This window comes from Atractosteus spatula, chromosome 2 (assembly GCF_055471065.1).
Source record: "Atractosteus spatula isolate fAtrSpa1 chromosome 2, fAtrSpa1.hap1, whole genome shotgun sequence".
In the NCBI taxonomy this organism is placed as follows: Eukaryota; Metazoa; Chordata; class Actinopteri; order Semionotiformes; family Lepisosteidae; genus Atractosteus; species Atractosteus spatula.
Window position 1 is genome coordinate 20688788 of NC_142707.1, and position 15625 is coordinate 20704412.

At 37.8% G+C, this 15625-nt stretch overlaps 2 protein-coding genes across 3 annotated transcripts in view; both read right to left on the reverse strand.

Annotated features, from left to right (window-relative positions):
* The window catches only part of slc5a6a (solute carrier family 5 member 6a), a 34506-nt gene extending 34054 nt beyond the window's left edge, over positions 1 to 452 (reverse strand). For both annotated transcript variants that reach the window (XM_088909153.1, XM_088909154.1), the window contains exon 1: positions 232 to 452. The gene's annotated coding sequence lies outside the window, so the exon portion shown is untranslated. The remainder of the gene's footprint in view (positions 1 to 231) is intronic.
* A 4229-nt stretch (positions 453 to 4681) lies between these two features.
* Positions 4682 to 10633, reverse strand: rpl7l1 (ribosomal protein L7-like 1). The gene is made up of 8 exons (XM_088931998.1): positions 10573 to 10633; positions 10291 to 10429; positions 9477 to 9585; positions 8775 to 8938; positions 8253 to 8390; positions 7056 to 7165; positions 6195 to 6406; positions 4682 to 5676 (listed from the first exon to the last, which is right to left on the reverse strand). Exons 2-7 carry the CDS (start codon positions 10338 to 10340, stop codon positions 6198 to 6200), a joined length of 780 nt encoding a protein of 259 aa, XP_088788124.1. The 5' UTR covers positions 10341 to 10429; positions 10573 to 10633; the 3' UTR covers positions 4682 to 5676; positions 6195 to 6197.
* Positions 10634 to 15625: the final 4992 nt, after the last annotated feature.

Below are 15625 nucleotides of genomic sequence, written 5' to 3' on the forward strand. Positions count from 1 at the left end.
GAATGCTCAGGATAATCAAGTGGTAAGAATTAAGGAATACTTTACAAAACGGCCACATGATGTATGGTAGGTGAATCAGTATTTATAAAATAAAACATATTCCTGTTACACGATGCAATGATATTAGCTAAATAGGTTAATCGCCCCAGAGATTTTTCAACAGTTTTATGTCGACAGTAAGGGACAACAATAAAATCAACTATCATATGTTAAGTCACTCTTGTTACGTACCACGTTTATTTCCTTTAGAGCACTTGACCACAAGCGTGTCCTGGTAACGTCGCCCCTTCGCAATGTCCAACGAGGCCACCCACGACAATTCTCCTCACAGAGCAGTCTTCCACAGTACTACTAATACTACCGATGTGGCTGGCTCTTTTTATACGTGGGCAACACTCGCGGTACACAGACTGCTCTCACCAGCTTCCACCATCTCACGCTCAGCCTTTCCTGAATGACTACGAACCGCCCCCTCTCCTTGACAGTGCGTACACATTGTAGCAGTTCCATGTGCTACTATTCTTCCGTCGCACAGATTGTGTATCAGAACTGATCCGATCAGTCAGCGACAGTAGCCACAGCGACAGACGCACGCAATGCAAGACCATTTGCCTTTTTGTCATTGGTTAAAAAGAAGAGTTCCACTTCCCCATCATACCTTTATATATTTTTGTGTGCAAGGTGGCATCATAAGAAAAACTGTAGTTACATTTACAGCCACTCTGGAAGCAATCAAGCAACCCAAAAGGTCCTTAGAATCGTATTATAGGAGTAAAATTTCTGTTTTTACCAAATGAAAAAAAAGGTAAATATTTTAAGCTACAACTGTAAATCAATATTATTGTTTATTTGTAATTAAAACAAAACTTATTTAAGCTTTTCTTTATATTGGACAAAAAGCAAAGAATCATGTATGAAAAGGCAACTTTTTGACAACATAATTACAAACTTGCAGATTGATCTACTCTCATCTTGGAAGTTAAAAGCTGGGCCCTCTTCCCTTGAGACCTAAATTTGTAATCCAATGTCCCAAAACGGTAACCCGGGACAGCAGTGTAGAAAGTGTTATCCTTCTGATGAAACAAAGCAAGGGCCTGACTATTTGGCCATTAAAAAATCCACTACATTGTCTGTAACAGTTGGGGTATTAACTCTGGTCAACTAAATTCCAGGATGAGATGAGACTGACAGAAACTGTCAGACTATAGTCCTTCCTTAATTTGAGTGATGAAGCACTTTATTTTTCACCTGATCTCGTGTAGTGGGGCTGTTGGTACAGCATAAGGTCTTCTATGATGCACATTATGTAAAGTGAGGAGTCGATGTGTTGCACGAACACATTTGCATTTAAGTCTACTGGCAGCAGAACAGACTTTGTATATAGTTTTAGCTAGTGAAAATGAAGATTTGAAAAAAAAAATCAAATACAAGTGGCATAAAGTGATTATTTCTGAAAATGGTAATTAAAATATCTTTGCTTGCATTGATGAATACTTGAATACAGATTTGAAAAGTAATTGTTCTTTAAAACGTGAATACAGGCTCCAGAATGCATCTGTGGCTTATTAGTAGCCAAAATACAATTGAATAATGTTGAATTTCTAAAGGAAGCAACATATTATCCTGAATTTAAACTAAACTAAATCTTGTTCTTGCTAATATTTCAGCAAGAACTACCTACAACAAATGCACCAGTTTTTAAAGAGCTCAAATTCTCAACCTGGTATAAATCAACTATTGGAGAAAATTGAAAAGAACAGTAGTCTGTCGTTAAGAGAAGGGAGAATGTGTGATCCTAGCTGTAGAATAATTTTGGTTTCGGTAGTCTTTCTGATGTACGAGTTCGGAAAACCGTCTTTGAGAACACAGACGGAGAGATTAGAGTGGTCGTGGCCGTCAGGGGTGAAATGAGAAACAATGGGCTTGGAGAGATCTTTAATCTTCACGGCCCTGACGTGTTCTCTGAAGCGGTCTCCGAGTCTCCTTCCTGTTTCTCCAACGTAGATGGCTGGGCATTTACTGCAAGAGATACAGTAAATAAGGTTGCTGGAGGTACAAGATGCCATCTGGGTGATCCGGAATTGTCCTTTGGGGCCTCGTATGAGTGTGGTGTATCTGTGGGTTTGTAATAAACTGAAGTGGACACTTTCCCTTGCAACAGAGCTCGCTGTATCACCTGCAAGTACACATCCAACACCACACTCATACAAGGCCCCTCAGGACAATTCCAGATCACCCAGATGGTATCTTGTACCTCCAGCAACCTTATTTAATGGATCTCTTGCAGTAAATGCCCAGCCATCTACATTGGAGAAACGGGAAGGAGACTCGGAGACCGCTTCAGAGAACATGTCAGGGCTGTGAAGATTAAAGATCTCTCCAAGCCCATTGTTTCTCATTTCACCTCTGACGGCCACGACCACTCTAATCTCTCCGTCTGTGTTCTCAAAGACGGTTTTCCGAACTCATACATCAGAAAGACTACCGAAACCAAAATTATTCTGCAGCTAGGATCACACATTCTCCCTTCTCTTAACAACAGACTACTGTTCTTTTCAATTTTCTCCATTCATTGGAAGTTTCATTTCACACCTCTCTACACCCATTCTGACTTCACACCTCTTGATTGGCCTTTCTGTCCCCTGCTCCCGCCTCTCACTCCTCCTCCCTCCCAGCCTTTGTTCTCCCGCTACATTTCTTTTGCCTACTGCCTTGTCTCTCTCACACCTGAAGAAGGCTCCACGGCCCAAACGTTGTATTTTCTTTTTTTCAGCATGGAATAAACCTATTACTTGTTCCTTTGCAGCCTACGCATACTGACGCAGCTACCCACCTAAATCAACTATTAGTTGGCAAGTCTATGATAATATAAGTTCATAGCTAAATGATATCTTACATATTAAGGATGACATTTTTTGCCATTCAATTGTATTCTGAAAATTTACTAAACTATTCAAAATTAGGCTTAATCTGAGCAAATTACATTTTTTTATTCTCCTGCTCCTACTAGCTATCTTACTAAACCTGTGGTTCTTAATCTTTACTGTAGCCTGCAGCCCATTGGTTCTCAAAATGTTTTTGCACCCCTTATCAAAAACCACGCAAGAAGGCCTGTTCTTTAAACTTAAGATAAATCATAACTATAGAATGAAAGAATCATTTCATTTTGCAGCAAAATTAAGAATAATGAAAAATGATATTTTTTAAGTTTACCATAAATACATAGGTTTGATAAAACAAAGTACTTGTACTTACACATCTGTGCTTAATTTGTGCCTTCATTGACTTACCTTCTGAACAAATCTGGCATGTCCTGCAACCCCCAAAAAAACATCTTACACCCTAGGGGGTCTGAGCACTCCAGGTTAAGAACCTAAACCATCACATGGTAACAGCAAGATGTGGTATACAAATACCAAGAATTCATTGTAGTATTTAAAAAACAAATCTTTGATACTTTTGTGAAAAATCCTGAATATTAAAAACTGTTTTAGTTGAACACCAAGTATTTAAATAAAAAAATAAACTATCAAGAAAAGTATTTACAAAAAAATCAATTCCAGTCATTTTTGTCCAACCTATATAGCAGACATGTGAAAACGCCAGTAGAATAACCAAGGACAACCTAACATTCAAATTAAATGGTAAAAGAAAAACAACTTCATCTCTATGTGAAACCATTCAGTAACTTTCAGATTCATAATCTAAAATGATGGTAAGAATTCATTACACAGCAAATTAGGTGAATAATGTTATGCTGCTCAAAAAACATGTCAAGTAATCCAGAAATGGAAAATTTCCCACGATTTCAGAGAAATTGACTCATTTGAGTTTCTTGAAAAGTGCTTAGAAATAAAATACTGAATATCACAAAAAAATATGTAAACTGATATTGGCAACAATTATCAAAACAGAAGCATACAGTACTCATCATAAGTATTACTAAAGAATTTGTTAAGGTACAAGCAGCTCTCTCAGAATCACAGGAGTAAATTTACAATAAATGGTAATTAACAAAAAATCCTTAAACACGGTTTTTAGAAAACTAGCAATGAAGCTGCATTTATGAAGGATGTCGGAAAACTACCTCTAGAAATGATTTGCTTTAACTCTCAAAATTCTCATTGCATTCCTCAAGATTTAAGTCATGAGCTTAATGAATTTCACGTGGCATGCACAAAAGCATGCAACAAATCTGGAAAAAAAATCCAAAATAAATCTTTTGTTGCACAACTTGGGCACCCACACCCTTGCCTGGCAACATCACATATGCTCCAGACACATTTTCACAAGATCTGAATTTGCTTTAAGGTATAAGCAGCTCTCTCAGAATACACACAGGAGTAAAGTAGCATTTATTAAATTAAGAGTTCATTAAATTCCAAGATTGCTAGACTAGGATATTAGCTTGTCTTCTGTGAGCAAATTGAGATCTTCAATGAAAACTGTAGAAAAATATACCAATATGGAATCTGGAATCAAAGAAGTGCCCAAATTATTCATTTCATAATCTGGAAATGTAAAAAACCAGTACCTCGATGTTAAAATGACTCAAGTGCATTTTTCTGCATGCTTCTAATTTCTTCAATTGCAACATTTAGCTGGGTGAATGAACATTTTAACAAATTTTCACATATCTTTCAGAATTAAAGTCAAAATATGCCAAGTCCACAGCTTTCTGTATTTTGTTCAAGAACATAATATAAAAAAGCTTTTATTTATTTTCTTGTTACTCAAACATGAAATCATATAAATTACCGGTCATCCTTGTAGCCACTTCGATCGGGAACCTGACACATTGACAGCACTGAGGCAGAAGAGAATACCTTAACACAACGCATTGGTCTACATAAGGATAAATGGTAATTGTACCGTTTCATTAAAAATGAGGCACATGAGAATCTCTTCCCCATTCTTTCCAAATTGGATCCCTCACCTCCCACCCCAAAAATACAAGTTACAAGGCTCTATTTTTAATAATGTTTACATTTCATGAGAGACCTTTAAATTACAAAGACCTTTAAATCCCATTAATTACATTCCTCATAGGACTGAATCTAATTTATGAGGCCATCTGACTATTTCAAAAACAAGCTAGCACAAAACAAGATGGGGTAGAGATAAGAGACACCAAGGCAGGATTAACATCTGCATTTAGAATTAACATTCACACAGAAAATGTGGAAGTTTTTCAGGCTGTATGAATGTGCACAAAACATAGTACAACTCATAATTAATAACACATTTCCAGGTCTAGATACACACTTGACTTGGACCAGTTATTTTAAATGTTATTCATGTACACTGTCCACTGCTGTGCCGTCCACTAAATACCCAACCCAAGAATGTCACAGTTCTTGAAAGGTGATCCATAGGAAAAGGCAAAGTGAGACATTTGACATTAGCATTCCAATGTATAAATGTCAAACCTGGTTCTCACTGAGCAGATTCAGTTTGATAAAATTCCCTCTGTTTGAGAGTAGAGGTTCAGTAACACCACTATCTTTGGGCATAAAGGAGAGTCCTATAGAGATTCCAGGACACCACATGATGTTCAGTTATCTTCCTTCGTGTGGTGACTGAGAAAGAAAGAGTCCAGCAGTATGAAGTATGTATGATCCATACATGGTACAGTCCAACCCTGTATGTCACAACCACAGGATTGCCAGCAGTTCTCTGCAAGGGAACAGATATAAGGGAACACAGTTAAGGGCAAACACCAAATTTGTAAGTAATAAAATTCAAGATTAAAGCTACATCATACTGCCCTATCCCCAGAGAAGAGTGTTACAAGTGAAACTAGACACAGACATGATAGGATGAAGGTTATTTTAAATTAAAAAATCAGTACCATAAGCCTGAGCTAAAAAGTCAAGCAGCAGTAAGGTATACTACTAAAACAAAGAGTTTTGTGTGAGGAATGTTTTAACTTAAAACCTTTCTATAGTGTCAAAATGCCTAAATTTACTAAATTGTTCAATTAAAAGTGGATCTCTACAGTAATTTTCTTTAAAATCCATAAATAATATGGAATGAAAATACTAGCTCAATGCAAGTCAATCAATGCATCGATTGAGTGATGAGACATTGAGACACAAAAAATAACTTTCAAAACAAATTAAAAAACTAAAGGAAAAATCAGTTAGGTGATGACATCATTTTTGTGTACCAAAGCTCGTGCTTTCTGTACTGACCTCTCAGTTGAGCTGCCTGATGACTCTGTTGATGTCCTCTGCTCTAGGTCCCGGCTCACCAATCTCCTTCAGCAGGCCAGCCCTGTCCCTAGCAGCATGTCGTGCCACAGACAGGTGGAAAGGCCACAAGAAGTTGTTGGCTTCTCTGAAGTGCTTTCCGACAGAGTAGATTTCATGGATCAAGTCTTCCAGACAGATCATCCCATGCTGACCTGGGAGCAAAAAACATTAAATGAATTTCTCAAACAAACAGACTCTCCTGGAAGAATCCACAGAGACCATTTAAGTCCTGTTCATTCATAAAAAGATTTTGTAAATAAATCCTGCAGTTAATCAAGACATTAAATATTTGAATTACCTAAAAAACACATTATTAAAGGCAAACAACTGCCATTGAAAACAAAAATAATTATGGCTGTCAGCTTGATTATGGCTGCAACACTTTCAGAAACCACCTTAACTTTTGAGAAAAAAAAAGCACTGACATTCCTTAAAGTTGTGAATACACTAAAAAGTCTATGTTTATTAATTCTTCAGCAGTCTTTGTACTTAATTTTTTATCTTCCTACTATAACATGGAGGGTTCTACCTGTTAACCACAACACAATAATGTGTTAAGGAGGATTAAATTTGCACGTCCTGTAATTGTCCAGCCCAATCCTTTTCCATAGAGAGCCTGATTTCAGGCAGACCTCCTACTACAGTGAAAGGATTAAAGCTTCTTCCCAACCTCACATTGTTCATGATCAGGATTGCTCTGTTCAGGGTCCTGTCGCAAATCACAGAAGTACAAGCAACAGGTTTAGGATTTAGCTAATAGGATTCACGTAATTCCAGATACATGATAAGCATCATCTTTACCCATATGTTGCTCAATGATGGTGTTATCTGTCAGAGGAACCTTTTGCTTGCCAATTTTAGCCTGCCCTCTCTTCAGGATTAACTCCCGCACAGATTTCAGATTTGGATAGCTGTGGAGTAAATATATACAAACACTTCGAATAAAACAGCAAATATGTCCATACAATTTTATAACAAACAGAAACATAACTAAAAGCAAAAAAAGTCCAAGACTGTTATACACCAATTACAGAAAAATTCCAACCTTTTGTTCTTTCATCCCAAAGGATCCTCAACCAATTTACACATAGGAGGGGACCCACTTAATCACACAGACACCCCATGCAGTAAATAAGATGAGCTTTCCAAGACTGGGAAATGCTCTGGGAACTGCCTGCTTGAGCAATCCATATGGTAGCAAATCTAACCAAATAGTGTTAGGGTGCCCCCTGCTGGGAAGAACCAGAGGCACATGAGAGGAACTGCACTCCGAACATCTCAGACCAGTTATTAAATCTCAGTAACAAGATAAATTCAATGACATTACAGAAAAATTCAACGCATTTTAAATCAAGCACAACATCATGAATTTTGTGAGAGTATTTAAAGTTGCCATGCTTGTCGCAAACCCTTGGTTTTGCCACGGGTGAGAGCGACAGTTCTCATTTATTGCCAGGTGAAGCAACCCTTCCTGCTCAGTATTCACTGTAATGACTAATGTAATGTGATGTACGAGCAAATAGGCACAGGTTGTACAGCAGACATTTCACAACAGGAACATTCCAACGTGATCTGCATGCAGAGTTAACAAGTGGCATTTGTCGGCACAAACCGTGTTGAAATTGAGAGCAATATTTCTATTGGATTAAAAGAGATGCATTCACAAGCGTGCTTCTCTACAATGTAGTAGGGCTGCAACGCGTCCCTGGAAGTTTTGTTACCTCATTCTGAATCGCAGAATATGGTGCTGTGCATACCTGGAAATTTCATTTATTTTGTGATGTAAATTGGAGGTTTAACAAGTTATTGTGTACACTTTACTTTTATTGCGGTTTGAAATGCACTCATCAACGCTGATTCTTTCTAATTCCGAGATATGAAAATAGTGTTGCAGTTTCCTTATTGAGCTATTTCACCCGGCATTAAAAATTCCAGAGGACTTAACATAACAAAACCTTAATAGTGAAAGGTAAACAGTCCAAGGAAATTCTCACTCACCCCCAGGCCACGTACGGCTCCACAGCCTTCAGCATAGTTAGGGAAGTCTTGTTGATTTTAACAAAAGAGCCGCTGAAGATCTTCCTGAGCCGCAACATTTGGATTACCTTCATGACCTTAAGGCTGACACCCTTAATCCTGCACACAGATGAGATAAACTTAAAGCAATTCTTCTGACTAGACATTACTTATCACAGGAAGATAGAATTAATAAAGAAGCTTCAAGGGTCTGTTTTGAATAATGACCATTCATTCACTAGATAACAGTGTATGGCAAGCAAGGCTGTTTTGATTTAAATTTTACATTACTATTAGAATAAAGGAAATTGGAAAAATTGCTGTTATAGAACTTGGTAAGATGCAGGTGAGTGATTTTTTTTATTTCTTAATACATTAGACATCTCTGACAAAAATGGACATCTTTAGGATCTAATGTTAGCACTATTTCTTGCACCAAAGGCAAAAAGGGAAGGGAAAGAAATGGAGTTAGAGAAAGTGGCACTGATGCTCTTCAAGACGTACTGTCTGATGCGGACAACGAAGGCAAGGCGTTTCTGGTTGGGTAGGACAACAGGAGTAGGTCGTGCGGCCTGTCTTCTCAATCGTGTCTCATCACGGTGCTTCCGTCGGCTGTCCCACAGGAACTCTTCCAGACGCTTGAACTTCAGGGTCTTGCCTCGCTGCAGCTATCCGGGTAACACAGGATTTTGAGAAAACAGGGATAAAAATAGACAAGTACAGCACTAGCTCTCGCCTAACCGCTCCTAAAAAAAGATGAGGACTGAATTAAGAAATTCACTTTCTTTAGTGAAAAAGGCTGTGAAGCTCTCAGTTTACAAATTATTTTTCATGGATTCAGCACCAAAAGCTGCAGAGAGATGACTGTCAAGAGGACCACACACAGGAAGCTCTTTTTTAGTCCCTCAATACATTACAACAACAGATTCCAAAACATTTTGAACAAAAGTTTTCTCTAAAAATATCTATTAAGGAAATTGTTTTATGGCTAATGAGGTAAGAAAGTTTTTACCTAAAGTTTTAAATTGTCACCCTACCACGACGTGAAGTGATTTGTATTGTAACCTTCCAACAGCAATGAATTTCCTCTTCTCTGTTGTGGCAGAATATTGCTCTTCCTCCCATGCAGGTTAAAAGATTTTCATTTCTATTATTTCCATGAATGTAAACATGACAGTTTTTCGCAGATTTGTATGCCAGCCTTACCTTTTTCTTCTCCAGAAGAGCGCGTCTGGCCTCATTGGCTTTGATGGCCTGATAAGCCTTCCTCTTCTTCAGGAGGTTCTCGGGGACAAATTTAATCTTCTTTTTCACCCTAAGGACCAAATTGCAAACAAAGTCAGGAAGAATGTTTAAAACAAAACCAGATCGTCCTCTAGGCGTTTCACTTGTTCTCTGACATTTCTGCATCAAGGTTCAGCCGCCTTGTGGACATTTCAACACATCGCCATCGATAAGGTCCGAGTAAAAGCAAGCTGATTCTCAAGGGACACACAAACTACATTAGAAGAGAACCAGTGGGATTTATATACATCTATACAACTTGAAGATTTTGGTCTGTTTTTCAAACGGTCCCGAACGTTTCATTTAAGAAAGAGCACTGTCTGCAATTAAACACTGGGGAACAAGATAGGTTTGCAAATGTTAAAGTACTGCGCCTCAACTTTATAATGCACGAGTTCAGCTACCCTTCACCATCTTTAACGTAGAGGTACTTCATTTAGAAGCAGTGTCTCTCAAACAAACTAGCACGATTTTTTCTCTCTATTCATTGGTCTCTGTGAAATTTGACGTCTCTAAAAAATGTCCGAGAACAAAAAAAAAAGAAGTACATTTAGATATCAGGTATGGGGAATAGCCGTCTTAACCTCACCGAGAAAAGCTTAAGTCGCAATGCAAAAATATACACAATAAAATAATCGATTAACTTCAGTGAACATATGTTTCGGAACGAAATGATGAAACTATGCATTGTTAATGAAGATTAAATTAGATTTTATAACGCAAACACTTCACTTACTCCGAATCTGCCATCTTTCCAACCTGTCGCACACAAATGATGTCACTCATCCACTAAGTTTGCTCTCCACGTGTTTACGCCACCCTCTGACCTCCAGCAGTACTGCATTCTGATGTACGCCGCTGCCGGTTTGAGTGAGCTCGAAGGGAAGCAGTGTAATATACCAAAAAACATAACAAATGACACATTTTAATAAATCAAGTGTACAAAACGTGGTCTTTGCCCTTCCAACTTTACATAAAACAGCAAAACTTTTTAACTTCCAGAAAACCCAGAGCTTACCCTAGGAGTCTTCAACCCCAGTCCTGGAATGTTCATGGTTAAGTCTTAACAGGAACCCGAAATCACCTGTTTTTCAAAAGATTAGGAATATTTTGAGTTTTGTTGATTGGTTTAGCGGGTAATGTGCTCATTTGTGAGAATTCTGGTCCTTGAGGGTGAAGAGCAGAGGCTGTTAGTTTTTTCTGACTCACAGCTCTTGGATCCTAAGCTTAGTTCTGGCATGAGGTGCTGTCTTTGTGGAGGCTTCTTGTCCCTCAGTGCTATAGGATAAACTGTCTACTGCAGGTTTGTCAGAACCTTTAAATTCTGCGCCATGATGGAGTGGTGTCCCATCCAGAGTATATTGTGCCTTGCACCGATTGTCTGCCAGGTTAGGATCTGGCTCACTACAATTCTGAACTGGATTAAGTGGTTATTAAAACTGGATGGGTAGTTCGTCCTTTAGGGTGAAAGGTTTTTGTACCAAATAATCTGTAAATTAATTGATTGGGTCACCTGACTTGTTGATCACAGTAAAAATGTCCCAGGTCTTAAGAAATTAATTATGTCCAATAGCAACAATCTTAGTTGCTATGCTGTCCCCTTTCTTTATCACTCTGGGGTTCTTAAACTAAAGATCGGAAACCAGGGAGGAGTAAATTCACTTACTGAGCTGGAATCTTCATTAAAGCCTGTTTGCTGGAGTAAAGCCATTAAAGAATTATTTCTAGGGAAGTCAGATACAGCCTAGACTGACAACTCATCAAAGTTCCCTAAATAGCAAGTGAGAACAGCATCTTGTTAATGAGAGGAGGATTTACAGCTTAGATTGGATTCTCTGCTCTCTTAACAAATGCCACACTTCAAGACACATATTGCAGGACACACAAGAACACAGACAATGTGCACCTAATATTAATACAGCTCTCAGAATGGTGAGGAACATCACAGCAGGTTCCATGCATCTACTCCACCCTCAATTCATAATGCTCCCATCAGGAAGACTGTATAGGGTACCAAATTCAAATAAAAACATCTATACAGTAAGAAGTCCTTTGTCCCCTCTGTAATAAAACTGCTTAATGAATGTATGTAAATATATTCCCCCCAATACCTACTGTATTTATTGATCCATTTATGTATTACATACTGTTGTTGGGATTTCATGTACTTCATATTATTTTATGTGACTTTTATGTTTTAATCATGCATTTTGTGCATTTATGGCAGAAGCCAAAGGCAAATTTCCACAGTAGCGGACAATTAAGTACCTATCTAGGTAAACACACAACAATTCAGGATGATTCAAGAGCCCTGTGGTTGCTGAGAGAAAGTATGTCTGTTAAAACATATCTGGGCATCTGGATAAGCAGTCCAGAAACTCAGCAATATTTAATGAATTAAGCAGACCACAACTGAGAGGAGACCAAAGAGCCCCACAACTCCTGAGGCTGGAATTTCCAGAAGATGACCAGCATCTTATGTGACAATGTGCTATGCTTCAATAGATGACATAACTTTTTAAGAAAGAGAAGAAGGATATGTACTGTAGCAGAAAAGAGTGAGTGACAACTTTACAACACAGCTTTACTTCATTGTCTTTAAGGAACCAACATCTGCCTTTCACTGGGCACTGAAGGGACACTAAGTCTAAGTTTAAGGAAATATTCAGGAAAGATACAGCTCTTTTTAATATTTTTAGAAGCACCAATTAATTTGCACTATGTTTTTCTTGATGAAACTTTATGAAATTGTTACTGTTGATTAATTGCATGCATTCTTATTAGAGGCCAAACGATTCCACTATTTTATTATCAGTTTAGAGGGCAGGCTAACCTGTGGAAGATTAGTCCTTTTATGAAACCAGACCTACTTTCTCTTAAACATTTAGGTACACTTCTGACTGCATTGTTGTAGTCAATGTTAGGGATCTAATGAGGGAGGTTGGATGTAATTTGTTGGGCTCTAAGACCTCATTCCAGTTCAAAATATAATAATATAGTTTTGTGTGTTGTGTTCGGTCATCAACACTCGTCTTTTCAATTATTGCATATTTCTCTGCTACTAGATTGTTCATGGAAAATTAAAGAAGTCAAGTGACCTTGGTCAGTATTGCCTGACCAGTGGGAGTATGTTATTATTTAACTTTTAAAAAATACTTGTATTTAAGCTGTTGCCACAAAACCACTTTTTGTAACAACAGGATGTAATGGTAAATACACAAGATAAAGGATGAATATTGTGGTTAAAGGATTTGTTTTCCAAAAAAGAGTGCAATGTTAACCATATAATCCTCAAATAGGAATAACATACAATGGGTGAAATGTATATGCTGTGTAGGTGTTATCAGAAGAAGGCTGTTTTTGTTAGCTCTATATGGACTATACTGTATGTCTTTCTGTTCCACATGGCTTGTTTATTTAATGAAACGTGATGCATGAATGGTGCCAGACAGGCAGATGGACAAATGTGTCAGTTTGAATGAGTAATCGGCAAACAGACAGCCTTGTCAGTTTTCAGGTCAGAGTGAATGACAAAGAGAGTGAATATCAGGGTAAGATCATTTTTATTGGCCATATACAATTTCTTGTATTAGGAATTTGTCTTTTCGCATACCCCAACTTGCTCTCCATGAGAGACACCGACAGGGAGAGAAGCTTGGGGTCTGAGCGCAGGGTCAGCCATTTAATACAGCACCCCTGGAGCAGTTGGGGTTAAGGGCCTTGTTCAGGGGCCCAATGGAGTAGGATTCCTCTGCTGGCCGTGGGATTCAAACTGGCAACCTTCCAGCCACAGGCGCAGATCCTTAACCACAGAGCCACCGCACCGCCCCTTTACTTTAAAATAAATTCTGACACACCAGAAAAGCTACACTAAGTGGTTTTACATTTGACCAGTCCTTAACATTCATTAAAGAACATTCACTATTGTTTAAACACAACATTTTCTGACACCATTTTAAAATGACAGCACCCTCATGTTTTGTCCTTTGCTTTCTTTAGCACTTGTTCACACACTAAATTGTACCTGTTTTGACTAATCAAGAGTTAACTAAATGAACAGCGGTTTATAAAAAAGTCTGTGGTTTTATAACTGCCAAATACAGGAAACAGTATAAAAACAAGTAACCCGGGACAATCAAGATCTGCTCCTGTGCCAAGAAAAATGAAGATTTCATTGTGTGATGATAATGCTGCTATCTGTAGGTGTGAATAATACTGTGAAGGCATATATGTACTGTAATTGATATAATTTGGTAGGGTAGGTCGCCTTTTCAGGCCATAAAGGTCCATGGGGGAATGGGGGGGGGGGGGGCAAGGGCCACCATTTTTCTGACATTGGAAGTGGTGGTGATGCGGTCAGCATCACGCTCTGGCCGGCCTATTACCCCCAGAAGGATTAACCCCCGGTACTCATTTGGAAAGCAGGCTGAGTGGACTTGGGAACCATCTGGAAGGAATTAGAGCAAGCTACATCACTTGCCCCTACCTGGGATTGAACCCGGGACTAGTCAGGAGCAAAATGCCCTTGCCGTCTGAGCTACCACGGCTCCAAATTGATATAATTACATGTATGTAACTGATACACATCAATTAATGATATGTAAATATATATATAGAAACAAAACACTTTCAAAGCTATCTAGTTAAAGAAAATGAATTTAGTAAACTTCAAGCACAGGTAGAAATGATATTAGAAATGTCAGGAGAGCACTAGAACAACATGCCTCAGGCTGAGGAAAGACAAGGTTATACATTAAACAATATTTGCATAGAAGAAGTCGATGTGCTACTGGTATTAGAAGCATAAATAATAAACAAATCTCCTGATGAGATTCAAGCAACAATACTTAAAGACAAAGAGATATTATTTGTAGGTCATTAGCAAAACCTTTCCAACAGTTCACTCAAAACAGGAGTGATACCCAATTGAAAGGAAAGTTGTTGAACAAAGTTCAGAGCAACAGAACAAAGTAATTGTAGACCAATAATTCTGTTATCTGTCATTCTGTTACATGCAATTAATTATAACTAATTGTATTCTGGAGAACAGTCAGCTTGGATTGAGAAAAGGTAAGGTTTTGGTTAACTAATTTATTAGAGTTGACACATAACACCAGTAATTGATACACAAATAGATTATAGAGTTTCAGAAGGCTTTTTACACAGCTGTAGACATTCAATAAAGATGATGCAATACTTTTATTTATTTTTTATTATTATTTATTTTTTAGATTGAGAACTGCTGTGTGGATCAAAAGACAAAGACTATGGATAAGGAGTGAAAACTCAAATTGTGGCGATGTAATTCGAGAAGGGTTAAAGAGATACTATTCCTGATTCAATATTAGCAGTTTAGATTCTGGTATAGTTAGTAAACTAGTCAAGCTTTACATAGATCAAAACAGGGGGATATGCTAATACTGGAAAAGTTGCAAAGGAAATCCAAAAAAGATTGAGATAGACTTTAAGACTGGGCAGACATCTGGCTAATGTCATTTAATTTAGGTAAGTGCAGGGTGTTATGTTAAGGTAGCAAAAACAAACTACAGATACAAACATGGCACTTGAAGTTGCTACATGCTAAAACGTTATAGATGTTCATGTGAATATATCCTTTTCACCTTCTTGAATCAGTGTGGGGAAGCAATACAAAAAAGGCAAAAAGGATGTTGGGATATATAGTTAAAAGGTAGGATTGCAATCAAATGTCAAAATTGTACAATGCACTAGTATGAATGCATTGAATATTGTGTTCAGTGTTGGTCATCCAACACAGAAAAGATACTGCTGTATTCAAAATCTTCAAAAGCATGGATAAAGATATTCTTATGTTATTTTATGTGATTTCTTTTTAGATTTTGTTAAAATGCAAATGGACATTGTTATCTGTTCTTTTCAGAGACGTATTACTCTGAGATCGCAACAAACCAAACCATAACAATAAAATAAAGTCTGAGTGAGGGCTGTATCAGCATGTGAGCTCCAAAGGAGAAAGTAGAGGTTAATTTCACTGTCAAGATTAAAATGAATCTCTACTTGTTCCATGTATGTAGGAGAAACATGTACATGTA

Excerpts from the sequence above, each read along its gene's own strand:
- rpl7l1 (XM_088931998.1), bottom strand. The coding sequence starts at position 10,340 with ATGAGTGACATCATTTGTGTGCGACAGGTTGGAAAGATGGCAGATTCG. Across the intron at positions 8,391-8,774 it reads TTCGTTGTCCGCATCAGACA|GATTAAGGGTGTCAGCCTTA; the intron begins GTACGTCTTGAA and ends ATCTGTGTGCAG. Across the intron at positions 7,166-8,252 it reads GAGCCGTACGTGGCCTGGGG|CTATCCAAATCTGAAATCTG; the intron begins GTGAGTGAGAAT and ends TTTACTCCACAG.